Source organism: Colius striatus, chromosome 21 (assembly GCF_028858725.1).
Source record: "Colius striatus isolate bColStr4 chromosome 21, bColStr4.1.hap1, whole genome shotgun sequence".
NCBI lineage: Eukaryota > Metazoa > Chordata > Aves > Coliiformes > Coliidae > Colius > Colius striatus.
Genome location: NC_084779.1, coordinates 5,229,290 through 5,252,337, shown reverse-complemented (window position 1 = coordinate 5,252,337; position 23,048 = coordinate 5,229,290). Strand labels below are relative to the sequence as shown.

General features: G+C 41.8%; 1 protein-coding gene across 6 annotated transcripts in view; it reads left to right on the top strand.

Annotated features, from left to right (window-relative positions):
• Positions 1–22,674, top strand: part of VPS13D (vacuolar protein sorting 13 homolog D) — a 90,377-nt gene extending 67,703 nt beyond the window's left edge. For 3 of the 6 annotated variants that reach the window (XM_062013076.1, XM_062013074.1, XM_062013075.1), the window contains exons 66-69: positions 623–818; positions 15,113–15,244; positions 18,586–18,826; positions 19,625–21,293. In XM_062013076.1, coding sequence (XP_061869060.1) covers positions 623–818; positions 15,113–15,244; positions 18,586–18,826; positions 19,625–19,756 — 701 coding nt within the window. In that variant the 3' untranslated portion in view covers positions 19,757–21,293. Of the gene's footprint in view, positions 1–622; positions 819–15,112; positions 15,245–18,585; positions 18,827–19,624; positions 21,294–21,465 lie in introns of those variants that run through there. The other 3 variants (XR_009820209.1, XR_009820208.1, XR_009820206.1) reach the window with 3 other exon arrangements.
• Positions 22,675–23,048: the final 374 nt, after the last annotated feature.

The following is a 23,048-nucleotide window of genomic DNA, read 5'->3' as shown; positions in this document are numbered from 1 at the left end:
GACCTGCTTTGTCCAGGGGTTTGGACTGAATGACCTCTAAAGGTCCCTTCCAAACCCCACCATTCTGTGATTCTATGAAAAGTACTTCATTGTGCTGTATCATCCACTGAGGAGCAGGACTGATCCTGTGGAGTTTTTAAATGCTTCCCATTCAGATTTCTTCAGCAAAACCAAATAACTGGTAAATGCTGTCTCTTGAAGTGTAGAAATTAACCATAAACTGTAGTTACTCAAGAGAAGTTATTGAAATACTTTGTGCTTCTGGAGTTTGGAAGTGAAGCTGCTGCCTGATCTGTACTTCACTTGCAGTCCTTAAAAGAGTACCTGGCTGCTGAAAGCTGGAGAGCCAAATGGAAGGGGGGCATTTGTTCACATAACAGTGAACTAAATCTTTTTCTGTGGGGCATTATTGTGTGTGTATGTGACACATGCTACATACACTACAAATGCAAAGTATGGAGTGAATAGCTGCTGTAATCAGCTTTGAAACATTACATTAAATGCACAGCACCTTTCTGTCAGGTTTGACGGTCATTTTGGCAGACAGCATCAGCTGTGACAAGGCTCTGTAATTTTTAGAGGCAATACTTTTGGCCCACTTTGCTGTTCTTGTCTTTGCTAGGTATCATTGGAGGATTGACAAGTGTAATAACTTCAACAGTGGAAGGTGTGAAAACTGAAGGAGGTGTCAGTGGTTTCATATCAGGCCTTGGGAAGGGGCTGGTTGGCACAGTAACCAAACCAGTGGCTGGAGCTCTGGATTTCGCCTCGGAGACAGCCCAGGCAGTGAGGGACACTGCGACTCTGAGCGGCCCCAGGTCAGTATCACTTCATCTTTCTGATCACTGACACTGTAAAAATGTGTATTCATACTTGCTGTGCCCAAAGAAACAATAACCTGATTACAGTTACTCTGAGCTATTATTAGCCACGTAGCAGACTCCATGCCATTTGCTTTTCTTTAATAGCTGGCATTTGTTGATCCTTAACAAGAGTGGAGTTTGCACAGGAAAGCTGCAAGGTAAAACAGGAGGTATTGAGCTACAGCATGAAATAAAAGTTTTAAAAGACTTACATATCATGAGGTTAAACTTCAACCATGGAATCCTGATGCAGAGTTGAGATGGAAGAGTTTTGCCTGCTCTGCCTCCAGCTTCCATTTAGCTGTGTAGAAAGAGTTTTGAAGCGTTCTGGCATCACTGGAGTGTCATTATCATCCCATTTCATCTTATGCAATAGTTCTCACTTTAAAAGCGTGTGGAGATGTGCCCTTATGTCCACATGCTCATCTGTTTATCCCAATGTATGTGGATGTTAAGCATCAGCACATCAGGACAGATGCTTTGGCTTCAGTCCTGCCTTCAGTTACTAGCTCAGTGTGGTCTCTACAAAACAATGATGATTGTGTTTAAAGTAAGTGAATGTTCATTAGCACCGACTGTGAATGTGCAAGAGGGAAAGGGCTGAGTTCTACAAAGGCTGCTCTGAAAGAAGATTCTTTTTATTCTTTGTGGACAAGAGTTTACTCTATCCAGTAGTCCTGTGCCAAGAAGTCCTGTTGTGTGTACGTGTGATCCTGTGTGCTGAAGAAGTGAAAGAAAACCCTCGGTAGATTTTATTGCCAGAAAGCTTAAGAGAAAACTGTTTGCCAAATGTTGGGTTTTCTGGTTGTTTTGTCATCCTGTTTGGCTTTTCCATTTCCTGTGTTTTATGATGCCAGGCTTGGAATCCTACCATCAGTGTTTAGGTAAAGGACAATAAGCTGAGACCAGGAAGAATGAAGCCAGGTGTGAGAAATGGTAGTCTTTGCATCTGTGTGTCTATGTATTTGGAACTTTTAAAACCAAGAGGTCAGGGATGACAGATGCACATACACAAAGTTACCTGAGAGCTGTTCAGGGATTGATTTGCTGTTAGTTTTCTCACTAGTTGAGCTGTGGTTTTACTCCAGTTTGTTTCAATTCATGTTTTGACATACTTCTGTGAGACAGAGCCTGTACACAGTAGTGATGAGGTTATCAGCAGCTGATGAACTAGATAGCAACTGGGAAAGGGAGGGTCTACACCCAACCTTATCTCCAGCTTTTGTTTGCCTGTGTGAGGTGTTTCCCTAACTTGTTAACTGTCAGTTAAGAGATGAAGTTGACAGATGAACTGAACCACACTTTTTCTTCCACTACATTCTGAACTACTACTGTTACAGATGAACACTGTGAAATGATTTTAGTGCCTAAACACACTCTGCAAAAAGTTTCTGTCCCAGCAACTTTCTGTGGGCTGACAGAGTGAGTGGTGAAGAGAAAAACCTTTCTCAGTTACTACAGTGCTTCAGTCTACAAAATCTGATCAAAACTCTTACTAGATAAACAAATGTACTTCAGAATATGTAGGTAATGTAGGAGGGGGGAAAAAAGTCCCCCAGACCACACCATTGCCTGTAAGCAACCTTGCACTCGTGTTTTGCTGGGTAAGGGGGATTTGTTAATGTGCTTATGTGAAGAAGCAACGGAATTGATCTTTTGGGTGTATATAAAAACCCAACAACAAAGGATTTGTACATTTTTAGACTGCTGTGTACCAGTATCCCCCTGCTGCATTTGTTAACTGTTCAAATATGTGTGGCTTGGAATCACAGGCAAACTGTGTTCCAGACCCAAGCTGCTGGCTCCAGCTGAATATTGTGTTCAAGCATGCTGGGCCGAGTAAACTCTCTGGGCTGGAGTACACAAAACCAGCTAAACCTGATGAATGTAAGCTGAAGGCAGTAACTGATCTCAGGAGTAGTTTTGAATAGCTGAAGTTCATAAGCATGGTAAGAGCCACCTTGACCTTGCCTGTGTGCACATTTCTGGTACTGGTGGAAAGCTGAATCAACCAGTTAATTACAGTTGCATTTATGGTTATGTATCATGCTGTTTAAATTGTAGGACCCTTTCAGTTCTCTAACTACATGGCTGAATGTTTTCAAAAGCCCTGAATTTAAGGTTTAACTACTGGATGAGTTTTGAGTGAGATACAGTTTCAATTGGGGTTGCAGGTTTTCCTAAAGACATATTCTAATTGCAGCAAAGTTACTGAATTGAACAGAACCCTGAGGAAGACTCTGTAGCATGTGTTAACTGTGATCATGCTACATGGACAGAAGTCTCTTTTGGCTTCAGAATGCATTGCTTTATGGTGAGACTCATGCAGTTAGCACAAACCATGTGTTTGGAACATGGAGCCAAGCTAGTACGTCTGAGATGGAGACGATGGCTTTACAGCTGGTGGTGGCAGTTTGAAAGGTGGTGTGTTTAAAGTACAAGTGAGTATTTTTGAAGTCTGGCTTTGGGCTGGACTCTTTCAAGGCTAACCTTAGAAGTTATTATAGAATCATGTAATTTATTATGCTTGTTATTTGTGAATAAAGCTGCCTTAACACTTTTAAATTGTAATGCAGGGGAGAGCATAAAATAGTTGTTGACAACGCAGCGTACATCTAATTTATAAACAGTCAATGCTTGTGATTCAATACCTTTTGTTTGAGTGGGTTTTATGTGTTCCAAGTACTCTAATGTCACATACAAGAGTTCTGATTGTTTCCATATTTGTCATATACTGCCAAAAGACTTTAAAGACCAGTTGACAATGGGAAAGCTGTTATGTCTCTAGATGTGCTTGGAAAGCTCCCTTCCAAAAATGTGGTTTAAGTCCTAGTGCAGCACAAGTAAAGAACGTTTGTATTTAGATGTGTGTCTAACATAACAAGTAGTGCAGGATAGCATCCATTATGGCTTTCTCTCAGGCTTCTGCCAGGTCAGTGCAAGTTCAAGATTATCTCTGAACTATTGCTGCAGGTTTGTTTTCTTTTCAAATAGTCACAATGTGAAACTTAGAAGTGAGGAGATAACTTTATGACCTACCCAATTGTAATGAGTTCTGCCTGTGAACCAGACTGTATTAGTAAAGAACAATCAGAGGTTGGCAAGACATCAATGATCAGAGAAAATTCTTCTGTAAATGCTTGATTATGTATAACATACCTGGAAAGAAGCAGCCTGTGCTAGTTGTGCACCACTTTCATGCCATTAACTGTGCAATGAGGTTGCAAAGCTTGAGACAGTATCAGCAGCAGTTGATCTGAATATTTCCCTTTTGCCTTTGTTTTTATTTGTCTCAGCTTTTTTAGTTTCTTAACTAGAAGAGACAATAATCCCCCATCTAAGACTTGAAAAGACTTCTAAATAAATGAAGCTACCCTTAAAAATGATCAGAAAATGATTCTCTCTTCCTTTTGCCTGTTCAGAGAGTTCTTACTGACATGAGCCACTTCTGGCTTGCAGTCGTGACCCTGGTTTTCTTTTCTGTAGCTTTCTCTAGGAATGACTGATTTATGACTGTCTAGATAACCAATTCTATTTGGAGTTGCTGTGAAATCTGTTGTCTTTACAGTTGATTGTCCCCTTTTTTTGAACTTGACTCAATTGAACTGTTTGGAAGGAGTAAAAGAAAAAAGCCCACAGTATTTGGACCTTCAGCAGCAACATAATACGTCTTTAGTGGTTCCTTTCACATCTGCTCTATATGAATGGTTAGAAGTAATAGGTGTTGGGAAAAAAAGCAGCAATTACTGGCTTGCATTAGGCAATGTTTGATCATGCAGGTCTTACACTTTACATGTGTTATGTCTGAGTAGCCTCTGGAGCTTACAAGCTGGATTTTCAGTAGCAAGGTCTGAGAAAAACTTGAAAACAAACTCCTCATCTATTTGTAAGAAGATTCTTTTTCAAGCCCAAGGGTTAAAGTTGCTGAGGCTGTTCATTAGAGCTCCCTTTGCATTTTACTCCTGGGGTTTTATGCACCCTATATATTAGCAAAGAAGTTCTAGATGGTTTAAGTTCCAATGGGGAGTGCTAAACCTGTAGGTAAAACTTCTGTAACTTCTTTTGTTTAACACCTTTTTGCCTTGCTGTGACATAATATTCCTGCTGTTAAACGTGAACAAAAGCCTGTACTCACTGGGTTAGTGGTTGGTAACATGTCTGTTAACTTTGAACAGGGAGGGACTGAGCTCTCTCCTGAATACCAGCATCATTTTGTAAGTAAGAAAGTATTTTTTGCTAAACCAGTAGCATTGATCTTGACATTTGAGGCAGAAAGATAGATACTCTGGATGAGTTGAAGCTGTTGGTTGAGGGACACTGGGAGGGAATGCTGTGAGGGGAGGACAGATGAGTGAATAAATGGAAAGCATTAAAGTGATTAATGCTGAGCAGTGAGCCAAGCATAAAATGTGAAATGATGCTTTTCTTTAGATGTCCATTCATTATTAGCAACAAATAATTTCAAGAAGATGAATGAATGCAAAGTCTTCACAAAACCAAAATATTTACTAGCACTTGGTAAGTTTGGACTAGAGGAAAGTGTATTTCCATCACTGGTTAAAGGGTACTGCATCGAGTCAGACTTTGACATCCAAGAAGACTGCTGCTGTGGCTGAGTTCAGAACAGAAACCAGGTTAAGCCCAGTTGCATGGTATGTACTGGTTTGGAAAAGGTGCAAATTTCTGAGGAGGAGGCATTACATTGTATTAGGCCAGTCTGGTATGAAAGGAGAGATAGGCTGAATGTGGATGTTGTGGGCACAACACTTGCTTCCAAATGCCACACCTCTGAAGGCCTGGGGAAGTTGCTTCTTGTCAGGACAGGCAGATCTTTGCAAGGACAGATGCTTTCCAGTTAGGTTAGATCCAAGGCACTGTCATGTGGGCCTGCCATAGTCCATCAGAAGTGTAAGCAATTAGGAAGTTCCTTCTGAAACGAGCAGATAAATCCTTTGCTGGATTTACCACAGATTGATATGCTGTGACAATTCAGAGCACTGCATTTGCTCCACAAAACACAACTCCTGCACCTCACAGTGTTTACACAGTGCCCACAGTATTTAGTTATTAGCTAAAAGGAATGCATCCAGACAGGGAGAAAAGTTAATTTCCTTTGGAAATACTTGTATTCCTGCAGCCTGCATACTTTGTGTAATTAACTTATATTTCAGCAAAAGCTTTTGGACACCAAGGCCAAAAAGTCAAACTAACACATTTTACTGTGGTGCATGTTTCCTGTTTTCTGGCATTCATGTGTTTTTTAGATCCTTCCTCGTACAGAAAGCTCTCAGCTAAGTGATGCTGCTGGTTTGATGTATGCTATGCAGCAGTTTCCATCAGTTGAAACAATTAGAGAGCAGCAAATTTAAGTAGTCTGCAATGGTATCTCCTAGAATGGAACCAGAGAGACTTCAAAAGAGAAGAAAATTATATTCATGCCTTGGCATGAGCAGAACAAACTAAAAAGTCATCGAAGACCAGGCAAGAAAGTATTCACAGTTTCCATTCACAAATCTTCTTGCTTAGGATTAGGTGGGATAAGCTGAAAGCGTATGCACACCAGAAATGAACAAAAGCTTTATTCGAAACAGACGTGTCTGCTGGAATGTACCAGGACAAATCATCAGACTGCATGAAACCAGTCACAGAACTCAAAAAACATTTAATCCACGTTCTGTGGGGGTTTTTTAGAATATCTTTTGGCCCTCTTTGCTAGTATTTTCAGATCATAAAAAAATAGTAGGGAAGATGGAACTGGTGTAGCACAATAGGGGTACAGTGTTTGTTTATTTACTTACACAAAAGCCAATGTGATCTCACATCCTGCAGCAGCTGCTGCTCATGCCACAGGGGCAAAGTCTGGTACAGAAGATCTGGGACAGCTTTCTGAGAGTTTCACCAGCCTGAATAGTGCTGAAGGTGAGCCTAGGTGTTTTCTGTACTGAAGAATGAGTACATCAGTACCTCATGGTACCGGATCATCAGCAAAAGCCCTTGTGGGTTTCTCTGGTGTGTATTTGGAAGAGCAGCTTTCCAGTTGTCTTTCCATTTTCTTTCCCTCCAGGTGATTTTTGCCTTCAGGTCACATTAAAGGTATTCTTCACATCCTTAATTTTGTGACCTGCATCAGGGAGTAGCCTTTAATTCCCACAGTAATACAGCTTTGAGCAGAGAGTGTCTGAGCATACCCAGCGGTGGACTTTTCCCACTGTGAGACCAAATATGAAGTTGTAGGAAATGACCATTTTCTCTACATACTGTATTTCCACTAGTTTTGTGTCTTGCTAGAAGTACCCCAAGCATAAAGATCACTCAGGTTCTCTGAGGTTCCGTGTTTAAAATGGCAGAAATACGAAGCTGTGTGGCTGGTCAGGTGGTTCTGTTTGCACTGACAGGTTTGACTTTCCAATTAAAAGATGGGGCATTGCTTTAATACCACTTCTAAGCAGTATTTGAAGCCAGGTTAATTGAGGCTCATATTTATGTAGTAATCACAGGCTTGCTTGAAAGCAAAGGCCCTTGCTGCAAGGTATGTGCTAGGTAACTGCTAGGCTGTTTACCTGTTACTAGAGAGATTTCTTCCCTTTGCCATTAAGGGTGAGGTTTTCTGTTCAGCCCAAGTTCAGAGCCTGTAGATGAGAGCCCAGGGCCTGCTGGGATGGGGTTTTACACTTGTGCTGTCCTTTTGCCCTTCCACTGAACTCTTTTCATTTCAGTCATGAGCAAACAGTCAGTGCCTGAACTAACAACCCTGCAATCCTCCAAAGCACGCCTCGCTTACAGTACCAAACAAAGGGAGGCCCGCGTGGGCCGGCCCAAGCCAAGGAATGCAGCTTCGGGGTTCTGCTCCATAAATTTAACCAGCACGACAAAAAGGAGATAATATGAGCCTTCGTGATGATCTGAAAGGGGGAGGTTTGTGTCCCATTGATTGCGGTCTGGCCTATTGCCAGGCCCCGAGCCTGACCGACAGTTGAACCATATCGTTAAGGCATGTAATACAGCTCAAGTGTTGTACGGCAGCCAATGAGTACATATCCAGAGGGCAAAAGTTTATAAAGAGTTGAGGCTGTCCTGTTTAACCCTCTCACACTGCATGTAATATATACTGCTGCCATTCAGAAATAGTCACACTGCTATTAAAAATGTAAACCTTCGACTTTCTTTACTGGGGAGAAATACACGTGTGTCTGATTTCTAACGTGCAGCAGATTTATAAAGTGATCTGAGAAAAATATGTAAAACTGATCTTTCTTCTTTAAAAAAAATCACAATCCAACCCACTTTCTCCCCCCCCCAAGTACTACTTTATCCATAGTTACTTTATTTTTGTTCAGAGATGTCTTCTGGGTTGTTCTACAAACTCTTTCGTACAGATGGAGCTATTTATTGCCTTGATGTCACCTCATTTAGCATGTGGCTGGTATTTTTATAGATAATTTTTTTCACCTAATGTTGTTGTTAACATGTGGAACGCTCTTTATCAGTTTTGTAAGTACAGCCAATTGATTTGAAATGTTCTTGCAACTGCTTAACGTTAAAAACCAAAACAAACTTGTTCATTATGTGAAGGTTCTGCTGCAGGACTTTGCTCAGCCTGCTGCAGTTGTACTAACTGAAAAGTGTATAAAGGAGGGTCTGAAGAGAAAACACCTAAAGGCATCCTAGTTCATTTCACAGAGCTCTTCATGCACACCTCTCAGTTCATGTCCTGGAGCTGGGGAGGGGCCTCTGTGGTTTGCTTTCTTGCCCAAAGTGGTTTTGGTTTCCCAGAAAGGCAGGAGTACAATATGGAAACATTTCTGTTGCACTCAAAGTGTATTTCACCAAGTACAACGACTCTGATTGCATTTACAACAAATGGGCATTGCTTGGCCAGCACTGATGGGTTTTGAGGGGACCATTGTAACCATGAGCACAGATAAGGCTAATGCTCCATCTGCCGCACTGCCCTGCCTGTCAGCAGGTTTCACACCTCGCCCTGTGCCCTCAGGCCAAGTAACATTATGGCCCTGGGCACTTTAATCTTCACAGAGGCATGTTCAGCTCATGTTTTTCAGATGGGTGTTTGGAGGAAATCCCTGCTAAGAACCAGGTCTTTTCCACTGAATCAGAAGGTGAATGGGAGCATCTTTCATCACATTTGCGAGAAGGGAAACTTGAAGGTGACAACTCCAATCATCACTCTGTGATCAGTACAGGAAGAATCTGGGAGGAATTGGAAACTGAGATGGCAGTGTTACATTTTGTTAACTTCTTAAGCTTGATGATATCAAAGTGCTTTGGAAAAAAAGTGCTCATGGTGCACAGCTGTTAGAGGCAGAGCGAGTGCCGAGGGTTGGCTGAGTGGGGCTGGTGTGAAGTGCCACACAGTTGTCTTGTGTGTGAGCACAAACACCTTGCACAGATCTTGGATTTGGATGTCAGAGGAGTGTGCCATTTGGATGAGTACATTGCCTGCTCTGCTGCTTTTAAAGAAGTGATTTTTTGGTGTCTTAATTGAGCTCTTCTCACTTCCTTTTGAACTTGGGGCCTGAAGAGGTTGCATACAATCATAAACCCCGTGAATAGCTTTCAATTTTGTTTTGATCTTGTATACAAAAGAAGGGGGAAGGGGGGAAAAAAGCTACATCTCTAAGAAGTTGGCAGGAACAGCCTGCATGATAAACAGTTGCTTCTTCAGCATGCTGTAGTTCTCCTAAAAGTATATAGGGTCAGATAAAGGTCTTCAGCATCTGAGTTGGTAGATCCCTCAGAAGAGGAGGGATTTGACTGTAAGTGGGAGGTTTTAACCCTAGGCACCGTTTATTTGCATGTTTCTGCCTGAAACTAGCATTTTGGGAACACATTTAACAAGCACAATATATTCCATGTATTTGCTGGAATAAACGGTGCATATAAGCTTCCTCAGATATGCAGTCAGCAGGGAGCTGTCTGGCTCGTGATTTTACACATTCTTGCATCTAACTGAGACATTTTCATGCCAAATCCAACACTCAGCCTGACTGCACTGTGTGTGCATTTTTAACACACCTTGAAAGCATCTGTGTCTGAATTGGTGAATGAATTCCATCCCAGGGCTGTGCCAGATCTCTGGGTTCAGGAGTCAAGTCTTCAAGAAATTATCTGCCTGTTGGGAATGACACCCCCAAAGCCTGACACAGGGAAAGAGGCAACTGTCCTTACCCTTTGAAATCACTGTCTGCTCTAGAGTCACAACAGAACATGAAACCTAAGATTGCCACAGGTTTTTCTGAACTAGACCCAAGTCACCTAATGTTCTCAGATGCAGAGAACTAGCACATAAAAAGTAATGCTGCTTGTCCCATTATGCTCAGTGAACACAGGAGACATTCCTGCTTATCACAAGGGTTCAACATCTGAAGTACAAAGGAGGTACCTCAGTGAGGAAAGAATAGTGGAAATAGTGGATTTGTAGTATTCTGCAAAGGTGTGGTGTGAAATGCAGACCACATCAGAAATGGCACGTGTGAGTTTTCATTTGTCATCCTCACAGTCCTGTGGAATGACAGCAGCACTGAGAGTTTGTTGCTGTGATGGCTGAACCTTGGGGTTAATTTTTAAGGTATATATTTAGCATTTAATGGCTTCTGGCACTTCTGAGTGTGCTTGACACCACGTCCTCCTATTACACATCTATGAGACAAGTACTGTGTTCTGAGGAAGTTATATGTGTGGGATGATGATACTCGTGGAAGGCTGCAGGTGCAATTCAGTGTTGAACTCAGCAACTGTAGCAGGTGTTTTAATTGTTGCATATTTTATGATAGAAGATGTAAGGCTATTGCTCTGACTGTTTAGATTAAATCACTTCTTAATGTCTGAAATGCACTAAAGCCTCCTTAGACAAAGCACTCCCTGTATTTATGAAGCAGACCTTTTCCAGAGCAGAGTAAGTAACAGGTCTGATATTATTTCTCCAGATTACTAGCAGCAGTAGAATTGTTTCACAGGCTTATATTACCTGCCAGTTTTCCTTCATTTGAACTAAGGTTGTTTTACAATTATTTCAAGGGGATAAAAACTGTTCCCAGGCTGAAAGTCAGTGTGCAAAGTTACAGCCCAGAGCAGGCTTTATCAATAAATTTTATGCAGATCTGAAGAAAACCCCATTTACAGTGGAAACACTGACAGAATTTGCACTGTACCAGAACCAGTAAGTTACTGTTTTCAATGAGTTGGAATGATGGAGCTGCTGAACACCTTTATGGATGCATCACGTTGATGACAGTTGGTGGATGTTTTGGCAGAAAGAACTGTGTCTAAAGGAAAGAAATTATTACTAGAGAGTCAAGGAAGAGCCCTGTGGCCAGAGACATCTCTTTGGAGGGCCTTCATGGCTGATTTGTACACCAGTCTTTGTCAGCTAGAATGGCTATGAGGTTTGGTGACCACCAGGCAGTACAGCAGGTGATGTCTCTTCCATTAAGTACTGGTTTCAAATGCCAGAATCGCTTCTCCTTGCACTTAGAGCTGTTGTTTGTGCAGGTCCTGGGGTGTCCCTGCACTCTTGTGACAGACCCACTCAAGCTGGGATTTTTGCCCAGGTTTGTCATTGCCAGTGCTGCTCTCTTCCCAAGAGGACAGACGAGAAATTCCACAGACATCACATTTTAAATGAGAAGTTGTAGTAATTACTGTGTCAGTCACAGCTTTTTCCCTTGTTGCTTTTTTTCCCCTCTCAGGAGAAGTTGCTAAATTTCCTAGAGTTGTTGTGTTCTGTGTAATTAATTCTGGGTGTGATGCTGAGGAAATTGAAAGGTTGTAAATTTGTTTATAATTTTAGAAGGGCAGCAGTTTCATTTTCACAAACATCTGCTAATACACAGTTTGATACCTTCTGGGCTTTGTAATATGTTGGGGTTGGTGATCTGTTTGAATACAAAGCAACTGGCTTCAAGCTGGTGAACTGAATCACCAGAATTCTGTGAAGTGTTAAGCAGAAGCCAACCAATTATCAGTGCTCAGTGTTTCTAGTGTGCACACAGTCATGTGAAATGAGATTCTCCGGTGTTCAGCTTTGTCTAAACAGTGAAGAGCTGGAGTGTGTGCCTCAACCTTCTGACACTATTTCCAATCTCTTTGTGCCTTCATTCAGCAGCACTCTTCCCTGCTGTGACTAGTAGACATGAGGGCATTTCTGTCTTGTATTGCCTTTGTGTGCTTATTAAAAAAGAATCAGGGAATCTGTTGAGTGCATGTTTAATGTAACACAGATGTGGGCACACCACCGTTCACTCTGCTTTACAAGTCTTCAGCTTTTTGTATTTCATCAGTGCTGCTTGTTATTTACAGAAAGTAACTCGAGACAGTAGAACAAATTTTTACATTCTTATTAAAAAAATGAAGTTGTGTGGAATGTTTTTAGCTGTCCAGACCAAACAGACCAGTTTGCCAAGGGGACAGAGCTAGTTCAAGAGCAGATGTCCTTATCACCAAGACAATTCTTGTCTTTTACCACCAGGATGAACATGAAGGAGCAGTGGGGACAGTAAGCATTGTACTCTTTAAGTACTTCTTCCATTTAAAACTGAAACCAAAACCTAGAAACAACACAACCCACCAAACAACTCAGACTGCCAAGCCTTCCAGAAATTCTGTAGTGCTAGTACTTTCTAACCTGCTTCTAAGCCAGACATGAGAAACCAGGGTTCACCCTGTCTTCATTTGTACAGTAGTCTTGCTTGCAGTGCTTCACATACCTCTTCTCATGGTACTGCAGAAGCACTGTTGAGTGGTATCTGAAAGATAGTTAATGTGAAACCCATTATGCAGTGGTGCTGCTCACTCCCATGTGGATGGATATCTCACCTCCCTGAAGGTATGCTAGGAAAGTGTCCAAAGAAAGAGCTACTGATTGGCCAATAGTTAATTACAAACTATGTTATGCTGCAGATATTGGGTCTTCAAAGTTGTCAGTAGATGCTACAGGTGCTGTGCAGAGGTGTAACAGCCAGTGGGGACTTCTTGGAGAAGTGAAATGCTGCCATTTTAGTTTTTTTGGAAGTTAACAAGTAGCACAAGCAGCAAGATGTGAATTACACTGGTTGGACGCCTTTAATTTCTTTGGAACTTCAGCAAATGCATACTATAGTTCACTTCTTTGTAAGCACTAGGCAGTTGTTCATCTCTGGTGTTCAGAAAGGTAACAGTACTGTCATGTAACTGTGCCTGGTACAGGTCAATCCTGTTCATAGCTAAAAAACCTCAGGGGCAGGAATAGTGACTTGCTCACACTTAATAGTGGAGTTCCAGCCACTGCAAACAGCTGTTATTCAGTGGAATGAGTTCAAGTCATACATAGGTCGTGGAAGTCATCTATTTACCAAGTGCTTAGGTTATTCTGATTCAGAGAAATGCTATTCATGGAACAATACAGTTTTAAGACATTGCCCTTTTCACAAATAAGGAAAACTAACCATCTTTATGCAGCAAATTGCCATTTTTAAGCTTCCATGCATACCACTGTAACTGATGGCTGTCTAAGCAAAAGCACGACAGGTAAAGCAGTGAGAACATCTGTCAGCAGAGGTACAACTGAACATTTGTCTGATAATATTTTACTGGCACTATTAATGACAATGTTTGTTATGGTTTCTTAAGCCCTTGCTCTGTTTTGCATTCTTTTAGTTGGAGAACTTCCACTTTTCATCCTCCCTGCTGACAAACTGGCTTTCCATCTTAGCATGACCATATTTCAGCTGAAGTCAGGAGCTTTTTGTCTTTCCTGAAGTTTCTCTGGAAAGATGATCAGTGATAAGCACCCCTTCTGAGCTGCTGCAGTTTGTTACGTGGGTTGGGGCTGTAATAGTGTCATTAACAAAATCAGAACTTACTAGATACTCATACTGTATGAAAAATAGCACTTGGCTGATGTTCCTCTCTGCTGTGCTGGGAAGAAACAGCTGGTATCTTTGGTGTCAATCCCTTGTTTGCAATATAGGTTGTTGATACCAGACAGAGCAAGGATAGCCAAACTGTACTGAAGCCAGTCACCCAGTGGGAGAGCAGCAAAGGTGGTATTAAGTGAGGAGATTCTGTGCCAGTAACATTTGCTGCAGCCAAGAAGGGAAGGAGCAAAAAGAAATAATAATGTCACCATGAAAAAGGCAAAGGTGTCAAAGGCTTGAGGGAGAACACATTTTAAAAGGATGAATGGGTTTCAAGTCTGGGACAGGACTGCTGAAAGGGAAAGGTAACAAAGAAACAAGGCTCCAGAGAAAACATCTGCACAAAGCAGAGCTTAGAAGGCAAGTGCTCCTGTGTGCTGGTGCCAAGCAGCTTAAAAAGAAAATGCGCTGTTCCTTGGGATTTGTTCCTCTGTCTTTTGATCAGAAAGGATAGAGGCAGTTCATTGTACAGCATCTTTGCAAAGAATCAGGGTGGGAAATGGAAATAAAAATGGTGCATTTTGCTTGGAGAATTAATAACAGCAGTAACCTGAAAGAGATGTGAAAAGGCAGACACAGGAGCGACGCTGCTGGGAAAGGACAGAGACCAGAGCAGGGCCAGGCAGCCTGTAAGACAATTCTTCAGGGGCAGGGCGTTCCAAAAGCTAAAAGGAATTCAGAATATTATTTTTTTAACAAAATCCTGCTAAGGGAGGAACCAAGCCTGCAGTTCCTTAGCACTGGGGCCAGTATCAACCTCTGCTGTCTGTCAGGCCACGTGTGTGTGTGTCCTTTTCATTGTTGTCATGTTTTTTTAATAGATGCTCCAGAAAGGTAAAGAATGCTAAACCTTACTGTGGAGGCTCTAACTAACAGTGGATTTTTCTTCTGTCTTAACTGCATGTTTCTGTGTCTGTAACCCTTCCATTTGCAAACTGCTGGCACTGTTCATCGCTGTGAGCTCTGTCCAGGTTGATGCACTCATTTTCTGTAGACATGAGAAGAAGCAGATTGTTCAAACTCTGCTGGTCAATAGAGCCCCAAATCTGCAGACAGTATACTCAGTTTAGGCTGCTTCCTCCTCTTAGTGTACTGCCCATTAGTTGCAGAGGAAAGAAAACTAGGAGAGTTTTTCTTTGGTGTGTAAAACCATCTGAATAGACACCATGTCTGCCAGCTCGAGTGTTGCAGGATCTGTATGCTGTGTTTGGCTTTTTAAAGGCTTTGTCATACCTCACATTTCAAAATAAGTAAAACTTGGTGTGCTGAGGGGTTGAAGTGGAAGGAAAAGCACTGCTGCTGCACTGAGTCATTTGTCTGCATCTCTTTTGCATGTAGGACACAAGCAGAGAGAGTGAGAAAGCCGCGCTGCTGCAGGGGACCTCAGGGACTCTTGCCACGCTATTTAGAAAGTCAAGCAGAAGGACAAGAGCAGCTGTTCAAACTGACTGACAACATCCAGGATGAGTTGTAAGTACTGATTTTAGCACAGTTACTTTAAGCAGTTCTGTTTGCTGCCATCCTCATGTCTCTGGGAGGAAGGGCTAAAAGTGCTTTACACACCTGCAGGGCCATTCCGTTTATCTTCTCTTGGTTCCATCAGCTGATTGCCACAGTGGCTCAGCCACCAGCTGTACACCAGCACCACGAGCTCACTCACTGCCACAGAGTGCACATCACACCCAGGCTGTGGAAGACTGGGAGCCTTGGCCTCCTGACACCTGCTCCTATTAAAGTTCCTGGTCCCCTTGTGTCATTACAGATGAAATCTCACTAATTAGTCTATTGAACATCCATAATACACGTGCAGGCCTCCACCTGCATCGATAAAACAAGTGCATGTTGTAAACCTGAACTCTTCTTCCTCTGTATGTTTGTTTCTGCCCCTGTGCTGGGTCCTGGTGAGGCTGCAGCTCGAGTGCTGTGTTCAGTGTTGAGCCCCTCACTGCCAGAGGGACACTGAGGGGCCAGACAGTGGGCAGAGATGGGCAATGGAGCCATGGAAGGGTCTGGAGCACAAGTCTGATTGAAAACCAGCAATTTATGACCCAAAAAAATCACCAGCTTTTTGCAAGTGTACCTCATCAGCAGATCAGTGGCCTTTTGTCATCGAGTCCCACTGTTCATTCACTGTGACTTTCACCATTAGGAACATCATTCAACAAGAAAACAGTGTTTCTTGTCATGGAAAATAAGTACAAAATTATGCCCCTGACTTTTATCCTAGTACCATAATCAGAAACACATTTAAAGGCCTGATTATTTGCATATTTTCCTTCAGAGTTAAATCCATAAAAGGGGGTTTAATACCTTGCTCTACTGTTCTAACTAAATGTTTCCACATTTTTTTCCAGTTAGGCTCACTGTTTCACTTCTGGAAAATATTGTGTAATTACTTCCTGATGTTGTTAAAAAACCCACAAATACTCCAGAGATCTGGTTGCTTCTACTTTGTTCTACTGGATCATATTTCATTTAATTTTTCATTTTATTAATTTGAAATCTTTTTAATAGTGCAGAACAGGGGGTTAAAGAAACCAAAAGTGGTATCTTGAAGCACCTGAAAAAGTAAAATACCCAGTTTGAGAACTAGATACAGAGAAGAAAGTAACAGTTGGCAAGAGAAAATGAGTGATGATGCATGACTCAAACTTAGAGCAAAATGTAGAGCTTGAACTACAAATTAGCTAATGTTTCTGTGCTTCACCATTGAATCACTGTCCTCTGTTTCCATTCCTCAGAATATATACATGACACCAGTAAAAAAAACTGTATGGATAATTAGATACATAATCTGTTGTTCCTTTGCAGAAAATACAAACACAGATCTGATCACCCAGTTGCTTCCCTGAACTTTATAGTGGCTTTTACTGCTTCAGCTCTCTCCATGAATGTCCTTCATATAGCAAAACTCCTGTGCTGCCTTTGTGGGTGTTAAAAAACCTTCTCTTGTTTATCACCTTTGCAAAGGACAGCAATAGAGGATTAGGGGGTTCTGATAATCACATCTTCATCTTCTTTCCCCACTCGAATAGAAGCAAAGCAAGCCAGTGTGCCAGCACGTGTCCTCTGGGTGCAGTCCTGCTGGCAGTCTGACCCAGGGCAAAGCTGGGATCCCTGGAAAGGACTGTGCCTGCCTTTAGCTGCCTGTCCTAAGGAGCAAGACTATGCCTCTGCAGGCTCTAATGCTGCTCTGTTGACAAACTAATTTTCCTATCACATTTGACTAAAAAATATCACTGTGCTACTGAGCTCAGCTCAGAGACAAAAACCTTGCCCTCAGTGTTTGAGCTCTGGTGGTGACGGAAGACTCCTGGGCAGTGTTAGTTTCAGTACCTGTGTTAACATTGTCTTTCACCCAGAGATTTTTGAATTGAAATACACTCTTTTGTCTGTTTTACTTGAACACAATTGAATTATCCTATCCTGTAGTTTCATCCCTGTCAGATGGCAAATGCCCAATGAACTGCCCAAAGTACATTACAGGCCTTTTTTTAATGGGCTCGCTGTGCTCTTCTCAGCACTCAGTTGAAAATGTAAGCTGTTAACTGCATGTCTTTCTCAGGCTAATGGAAGCAGGGGCAGGGAAAAGACAAGTTTGGTGCAGAATACCATCTTTCAGAGGACTATTAATAGGAAAAATCACTGGATTTATTCTTGCATACCACAAAAAAGAAACTGTCATCTGACCTCTTGACATTTTTCTGGCTATTAAAAGCTCCTTTATAGCTCTGGGTTTATTTGGATGTAGCTGAGAGTAATTAGTGCAAAGTGTTATTACTCAAATGGTAGAGCTAACAGGAGTTCTGGAGGTGGTAAGCCTTTCTGATCTAGGAAAAAAAAAACCCCTCTTCATTGATTTCACAGACAGGAGTGTTTTGCAGAACGTTATCAGGACAACAGCAGGCAGAAAAACAGTCATTAGGAACCTACTGGACAGCATGAGGATCTTAATCTCATGCTGTGGGTTGCTGATGGAGCATTATTACCCTCTTTAGCATTCTCTTAGTTATGATTTCATCTTGAGTTTTCTGAGTTTTTCAGTATTTTAAGAGGATCTCTAACAAGGTTCATTTCAGGAGTAACTCAGAAGTGAGGGAAAAGCATTTGTGTGAAATACCTTGTTTCACTTTGTGTTCCCTATTGTTTTACACATCAACCTTTCATAATTCTCAATATTCTTACCTCACTCTTTTCCACCTCTCCTATTCATCACTCAGACTAATCTCTCTGGGGAGACCTGCTTGCTGCTTAACCTTTCACCCCAGTGTTAAACAGCTAATTTCTCTTTCCCAGCTACTGAGCCAGGCAGCAGGTTAAACTTTAGTTTTTGTTTTTAAAGGCCAGGGAGGTGTGTGGTAAAAGGAAGCACAGCAGGTTTACAGTGTGTAGAAGGAAAATGCACTTGTCATAAATGTCTGCAAACCTTCAGCAATGGAACTGAAGTTAGGTACAGTGAAACTTCACTATTAGGACTCGCAGTGTTCCCATGCAAGGAAATGACTCTTAAGCCTAGTTAAAGGCTATTTTTATATCCCCTTTTAATGTCCAATGTAGAAGCCAGGCATTTAGTGCTAATATTTGATTTACAGCATGATCTTTTTTTAACTGCCTGCAAGGGTACTTCACCAGCTTGATTTTTAGAACAGCTTAAATTAAGTACAGATGAATTGTACATGTCACACTATTCATTTTTTTCTGGAAGACTGCTGAAGGTCACTGAACACATAACAGGTGGAGACATTTGTTAGTTTACTATTTTTAACTTCAAGTGAGTAATTTTTCCTTTTTTCCCCTTCTTCTCTTTGCAGCTTCATTGCAGTAGAGAACATAGACAGCTACTGTGTTCTCATTTCATCTAAAGCTGTCTACTTCCTGAAGAGTGGCGAGTACATGGACCGAGAGGCCATCTTCCTGGAAGTCAAGTATGATGATCTCTACCACTGCCTCGTTTCCAAAGACCATGGGAACGTGTACATACAGTTGACAAAGAAAGCTGTTAATAGCAGTAGTGGTGTAGCAATGCCAGGCCCATCCCAACAAAAACCAATGGTAAGGATCTAAGCACCCAGGGTTTCGTTTGTGTGGGGTTTCTTTTCCTCTTCATGCCTGTGCTGGGGGCTGGTGGTGTTTGTAGTCATTGGGTTTGGTTTCCTGTGCTAGGTAACACTGAAAACTTTGTCAGCAGTGAAAATAGCTGCTGCCAGAATGGTTTATGTGACAGTAGAACTTACTCCCTGGACTCCTGAGAAAAGCTGAAGGCAAAGTATGAACTGTTCCTGCAGGCAGGCGAGTTACAGTAGGAAGTGTGTATTTACCTGTGCAAGGCTTTTAACATACATACATGAAACTTAAGTACTTTGCTGTCCATTTAGTCTTCTTCTGTACATATTCATATACATATTCTCATCTACATATTCTTTTATTGCAAAGATATCTGAGATTGGGAAGAATGCATGTTCAAGTTAATCAGCAATCTCACAGGGTGTTTTGCTCCATACGGTAGTTGCTCAGGCAAGGTTACAAGCTCACCCCTGACCCAAGTCAGTTTACACTCCAAACAGACGAGCCAGATAAAGGGTAGGAGGGGAAGGAAGTAACTTCAAATATTGCAAGGTGTCTCTGCTCTCACCCTAAATTAAATAGTTGTCTCTATTTACCTCTCTCCCCTTGTCACTTCTTCCTTACTTCAGCCTCAGCACTGAGACAGAATCTCCACTGAGACATTTCTGTTCCTTACAGGAGACCCCAGACCTCATCCCTTCAGTTAGTGAAGTAATTACAAGGAAATACACTCTGCTTGAGACAACAGCAGTACCTCATTGAGAAAAACTCCCTTTCTTTTTTCAGGTGAAAGTGAAATCTGAAGTTCTTGCAGTAAAGCTGTCTCAAGAAATAAACTATGCAAAGAGCCTTTATTACGAACAACAGCTTATGTTAAGACTCAGTGAAAATCAAGAACACTTAGAGCTGGACTCTTGAAACCTCTTCATTACTGCCAGAGGGAACTGCAAGTACCAGGCTGGAGCCAGTGATGTTCTGTAACTAGAGAAAGTACTACATGGGAAGGATAAAAATGCCATTTTAGTATTTAGCTAAATGGAATCACGGAATCATTGTAAGGAAACAACTGAGGTGGGCTTTTTGTTCTTTTTAAAGCATTCATTGTATAACAAGGGTATAGCTGAAATGCACCTGGTTCTGGGAGAAGCCCTGTATTTTCCTAACATGTATATATGTAAAAGTGTTTCCTGTAAATAAGAAAGTACAAACCAGGGTGTTGGTATACCTAGAAATCTGTTTACTGTGTAAAGAAATTAAAGGAGCTATACTGAGTCTGACAGCACTACTTGAAACTAACCCTTCCCTCTTTTTTTCTTGAGAAAGCTGATCTTCACAGGGCAGCAATGTAGAGAAAGGTTTAAAAGAGAAAAGAAAATGAAGAGTTAATTGCAGCTGTTGGAGCAGAGGCAGCCTGTGGTTTGGAGCTTTAACACTGATCAGGGTGTGTTGTTTGGGTTTTGTTTGTTGGGGTTTTTGTGGGGTTTTGTTCTTAAGTCATAGTACAGCTAAATGCACATATCCCTGGTACACCACAGGGATTTCATCCTTCTTAACAACAAATAATTGCACTTTGTTCAGTGTTGCAGTGAGGACTCACTAGTTTAATCACATTTGGGAAATCTTAGAAAACAAGAAGCTGATTCTGTTCTGGACACTCCCACCCAGGGAGATCTGCACCTCTGAAGGCCCCACTTGGAGCTGGTTTTAAAATAGTTCAAGTGAGCAGCCTTGGAAATGGAAACCTTTAACTTCAGTTTTTCCCTTCACTCAGCTTAAGTGTGTAGCTTAAGTGTGTGGAATTCCACCAGCACTGGCAGTGCCTGGAGGTGAAGGGAGAGGAAATCACTGCATCATTGTCTTCATGACAGCACCTTCAGAATTCATTTTGGGGGAACTAATCAGAACAAAACATGCTTTTTCAAATGCTGCACATCAAAGTCAGTATTTGTCTCATCAAGTTTAACCAAGCTGAGGATGGAGGAATGAGTGAGTGTGCTTATACACCTTTAGTCACAGCAACAAGGAAATCTCATGTTTGGTTCCTGAAGATAGTTCAGCAGCTGTGGCCCTTTGCTGAGTGGGGTTTGTGTGACTGCACAACCCTCTTCAAACTGCTGAGTAACCCACCTTCTACAAGGGGTATTTTTGTAAACCTTTGACTCAAGCTATGGTGGGATTTTTTTACTTTCAGCTTAGTTTACCTTTTAATATCCCTTCCTAAAAGGCATACAGGAATAGTTTTAAACTGAAAGTTAAACTGATTCTCAACTCCTGCAAAGCAAAAAGGCAGAAGGTTCCTGTGACAGGGAGAAAATTTGGTCTCAGTTGATGTGTCTGTGGTCTGTGACTGGAAATCCAAATCCATAAAGGTCCATTACACAAATGAAGCTGATTCAATGCATTGCTTTTGTATATTTCTCTGTATGATTTTTAAGTAAAATGTAGAATTCAACAAGTGCATTGGCTGGACAGTGCTTTAACAGGTCAGTCCCACGGGCTTCTGCTGCTGTCTTCTCTCCCCTGTACAATCCTTTCTTAATGCAGCAGATATCTCTCTGCTGAAGGTGGTAAGTAGATGGACAAAGACAATAAAGATTAGTTCAGTGCTCTGTGATGACACTTTACAGGAGCATGGCTTCAGTACTTCAGTTGTGTAACAACTAAGGGACTGACATGCAAACACCTGAGAAGTAGTCTGCTAGTACAGCCTGCAGGTGACCTGAACTCGAGGAGCCACAGCAGGTAACAGATCTAGTTTGTGTATTTGTTTATTTCTTTTACACTGTGCTTAACCTGTTCTTCTGACTGTAGATAATGACCAAACAGAACATTTCTTAAGCCTTTGAGAAGTGTACCTGGTAGCCTGGATGTGTATGAGGACCATGGACACAGCTGGCTCAGGTTATTCCAGGGTAAGAGGCTCCTGGTCCCTACCTCCTGCTCCTCTCAAGTGCAGTGGCAGAAGCTGCTCTCTTAAGTTCAAGTTCTCATTTTGGGTCCATGCACCGTGGGCCAGCCCCAGCTGAAAGCAGCACATGGCCTCAGTTAGCATTCCAAACCAAATGGAATCACAACTTTGTTTTCTTAGAAGTGCAAATGATGTTATTTATTGCTGTAACCCAACTATTTTTATATAATCTCAGCACTCTTGCTGTGGACTTCCTATTGCTATTGGCACTACTCACATTCTTACTCAGTGAATAAATAGAACTTTCAGATTCCAGGAGCCATACTCAAAAATAGTTTTCAGAGGAGGTGGAGAGTTAAGTGCAAGTCTCCAGCTTTCACTCAGGACTCAAAGTCAAGCTGTAAGCAGACAATAGTTCCATTTACCGAGTTCTGTACAGTTCCTCAGGTGCTGAGCCTCAGAAGACATGCTTACCATGCTTAGCTTGATCTCATTGGAGGAGGTGTGACTGCTGCAGCAACAAAAGCAGATTCAGCCTTCACATTGCAGAAGCTGAGGAGGAAGAAATTCACTGATGAGAGACAGTAACACAGCTTTCTCCCCCTGCCCATTGTCTTTAGCACATGGACAGTACAATTCGGGGAAGACAATGCTTTTTCATGCCTATCTGCTCCAGTCTATAAAAACCTCTTTGCCTTCACTAAAGATTAAATAACCCATCAACAACAGGCAATATTTCAAAACCCCTCTAACCCATGCAGTGATATGCTGAGGCAGAAATACTTTGCTTCAGCCCTTTAGCTTTGATTTGAGCTGTGTTCTGCTGAGAACTGTACAACTTGTTCTCTGCCTACCCTGCCCAATGTTGTCTTCTTGCTGGAGTTGCTACTGAAGAAATGTCAAATAAAGATTATTGGCATGAGAGTTATTTCATGATGATTCTGGAGAAGTGCAATAAATGGATTCCACCCACACTCTTCATCTGCCCTTGCTTGCAAAACCATTAATTATGTGCAGGAACAGAAAATGACTGTAGAGGACAGGAATGAGTGATTGTCTCAGACAGACAGGTTCTTCCTGCCTGCCACAGCAGCTCTCAAGACTGTTTTTTAGGTCATGCAGTTCTGCTGTTTGAGGTAAAACCTGGAAAACCCCCTGCAACATTGTCACCCAGACATACTTGTCTGACCTGGACACTGAGATACCCTGTGGTTGAGATGGTCTCATTTTCCAAAAACCATTTCAGAGTGGGAAATTTAGAAGGTAAGTGACTGCAACTTCAAAGAAAAAGCACATGTTGTA